This window comes from Citrus sinensis, chromosome 4, assembly GCF_022201045.2.
Source record: "Citrus sinensis cultivar Valencia sweet orange chromosome 4, DVS_A1.0, whole genome shotgun sequence".
NCBI lineage: Eukaryota > Viridiplantae > Streptophyta > Magnoliopsida > Sapindales > Rutaceae > Citrus > Citrus sinensis.
Window position 1 is genome coordinate 24,426,879 of NC_068559.1, and position 3,066 is coordinate 24,429,944.

Below are 3,066 nucleotides of genomic sequence, written 5' to 3' on the forward strand. Positions count from 1 at the left end.
AAACTATAATATTCTGGGCATCAATAATTGATCCGTGTCGGAATGACTACAAAGCGTTCTCTTATTTTGTTGCTTGAATGACAAAAGCATTGAAGGAAAAATGGCCAAGTCACTTCTGCTTTCTTACGGCTGAAGTGTTTGCGTTCATGCTGTGGTCCCTGTTTATATACTTGAAGAAATTAGCGAATTTTTTGAACTCTCTCAGAACATCAACCCTTAAAATTCTTGTCACAGAGCATGGAGCAGGACTTGAAGTCCATGCTGTGGTCTAAGTGTGATGATTGATGCTGGTGAGTGAACATAAGTTGGTGACAGAGTAAACTTGTATTGCTGCAGAATCATTGAGAGTGCAATCTTGGCTTCCATGATTGCATAGTTGAAGCCAACACAAGTCCGAGGTCCCAAACCAAAAGGAATAAATGCCGCCATGTTGTTGTTTGTAGCATTAGCCACTCCTCCAGCAAATCTTTCTGGCTTGAAAAGGTGAAATTCTTCTCCCCATATTTGAGGGTCATGGTGAACTGCTAGAGTTGGAATGGTTATGTCCACATCTGCTGGAATCACGAACTTCCCCAATTTGACTTCTTTTTTCACTTTCCTCAGAATTAAAACCACGGGAGGATATAGCCTTAAAGATTCATTGATAATCATACTCATCTGCCAGGACAAATTCTTTATGCATTAAACTGAAAAATTCATTCTACCGAACTTAATGAAAAATATAAGGTCATAATCTATGGTTTGCTTACAATCTTTAATCGGGAGATGTTATCTGCGTTTGGACTTTGCTGGCCAAATAACTGCAGAACCTCATTCCTTGCTTTGTCTTGCCAATCGTTGTGAATTGCCAGTAGAAGAACTGTCCAAGTGAGCAAGCTTGCGGTGGTTTCATGTCCCGCTATGTAAAATGTCTTGCATTCATCAATTAGATCATCTAACGATATTTTCAGAGTCTCATCCACATTGTGATAGGCCTGCATTAGTACTCCAAGAAGATCGCTCCCGTAGCTCTCTACTTCTCCCGTCATAACATTACTTTCTCTCTTCTTTATTATCTTGATGATTGAATCTCGTATGTCTTGTTCAGTTTTGTGTGATTCAATATCGTCGTGTGTTTTCACAAGTTTACTGCAACAATTGTATATATAAAATGGTTCAATTAGATAAATGATCCTTGTGACTATCAAGAATCAAGGAAGCCTGTTAATTGGGCTCTGGCAAATAAAGTTTATAAAGAAAACAGGGGAATAGAGAGATTAAGGATACCCAATCACAGGAATTCTAACTCTGTACTCGTTTTTGGAAATGAAGAAAGTCAATTTCGTTAACATATTGAATATGTTCTCTCCTTCCAAGTAGCTGCTTCCAAAAGCTGTCCTGGAAATTGCTTCTAATGTTAAAATCTTGAATTCTTGGTATACGTCAATCTCCTGGCCTTCGTTATCTCTCCACCTGTCCAGCATCATCTCCGCACTTGCAATCATATCTGGAATCATACTCTACAAACGAAGTAGAGATAAGAAAAATCTTTCATTGCTTTTAACCGCATTGACTAATATTTTACTTAACTAAAACTCTATTTGAGATTGAAATTGAACAATTATAGTTAAAAAATTATGGTATTAAAGTATTTGATAAACAATAGTTGCTGTAACTTAGAAGTTAAGTTAATTTGATTTTACACTTAAAAAAATTATTATATCTTTACTAATTTTATCAAAATTATATTTATTACATACCATTAACTTTTGTTTTATAGTTACAATTTCTTTCCACAATAGCTATATTCAACAACAGTTATAATTTAAAAGTTACAGCACCTCAATACCAAACATGCCATAACTAGTAATGGTGAAAGTAAACTAATATAATCTTAGACACACCCAGCGGGACAAGAAAAATTAATTGATTTACCTTCAAAGTCTCGGCATGAAAAGCATGGTTGGCCAGTTTCCTTTGCTTAAACCATTTTTCACCTTGGGCCGTTACAAGACCGTTCCCTAAAAGTTTCTTTGTATATTCTCTAGGCTCTCTTTTTGGGTAAGCTCTATGTTTGTCACTCAGTATCTCTTTGATCAGCTGAGGTTCAGTGACTACTAATTGAGCTTCAAGACCGTACCACATAAGGAAGTTTTTACCTTCACCGAGTCAAAAAGCTTTTCAATCAAATCTAACAATTAGACGGTTAAAATTAAGGCAAAGCTCATTTTACAAACAATTAGACAGTTAATATTTGGAAACAGATTTGAGTTACCGTATAACTTGATCCAAGAGTAAACGTGAGGAGAGACTCGGGGGTATATTTGATGTGACAATTCCATAGGACTTCTCATGGTTTCATTTTTCATGGTGAGGATATCTTTGGTGCTTCCATGAATGAATTTGTGAGAAGGACCTTTGATACCTTGTGATCTCATCCGAGACTGTATGCGAACTGGAGTCCACCATACTTTGTTAATGAACCAGATGAGAACTAACAGGAAAAACAGACACACACATGTTGTAATATATACTATCATCTCTGCTTCGGGCACAACCAAAGACCTTGTTCTTTTCTCTATAAAATCACAGCCACAATTGAGTCATTACTCTCTTCAATGGAAGAAGGATCTGGTTCTTGCTTCATTGCTTGCTTAAATATATATTCGTTCATTGATCTATTACTTGCCGACAAACAAAATCTTGTGGTTAGTAAATGTTTCTGTCATTCTCTAATTTGTCAGAACAAATTTAAATATGCTAAAATTTTATGCCTGTCCAAAAGAGTAACATAAACATTTTCAATCATTTAAATTACAATTTGTCACGTTGCATAATCTAATGAAGTGGATGAAATAATTCATCAGAAAAGTTATGCGAATAATAACAAAACTACATCTATTTTGTATTATCAATAATTGACCCAGATGGGATTGAGTCCACATCATTCTTTTATTTTAGTTCTAGCTTTCTTAATCATTAGCAGTATTTGCTGTGGTGAAATATTAATTGAAAATATTGATTTACTGAATAAAAGAAATATAACAGGCAAGCAACCGTTTCTTTAATTTTTCTATTTTCTAGCAT

The 3,066-nt window shown here is 35.1% G+C and overlaps 1 protein-coding gene across 1 annotated transcript; it reads right to left on the reverse strand.

The window, feature by feature from the left end:
• Positions 1-2,644, reverse strand: LOC102622879 (cytochrome P450 CYP749A22-like). Its single transcript, XM_006484187.4, has 5 exons — positions 2,255-2,644; positions 1,915-2,138; positions 1,267-1,499; positions 750-1,128; positions 1-657 (listed from the first exon to the last, which is right to left on the reverse strand). Exons 1-5 carry the CDS (start codon positions 2,517-2,519, stop codon positions 229-231), a joined length of 1,530 nt encoding a protein of 509 aa, XP_006484250.1. The 5' UTR covers positions 2,520-2,644; the 3' UTR covers positions 1-228.
• Between the last annotated feature and the right edge of the window lie 422 nt (positions 2,645-3,066).

Excerpts from the sequence above, each read along its gene's own strand:
- LOC102622879 (XM_006484187.4), bottom strand. The coding sequence starts at position 2,519 with ATGATAGTATATATTACAACATGTGTGTGTCTGTTTTTCCTGTTAGTT. Across the intron at positions 2,139-2,254 it reads CTCTTGGATCAAGTTATACG|GTAAAAACTTCCTTATGTGG; the intron begins GTAACTCAAATC and ends GACTCGGTGAAG. Across the intron at positions 1,500-1,914 it reads TTCATGCCGAGACTTTGAAG|AGTATGATTCCAGATATGAT; the intron begins GTAAATCAATTA and ends CTTCGTTTGTAG.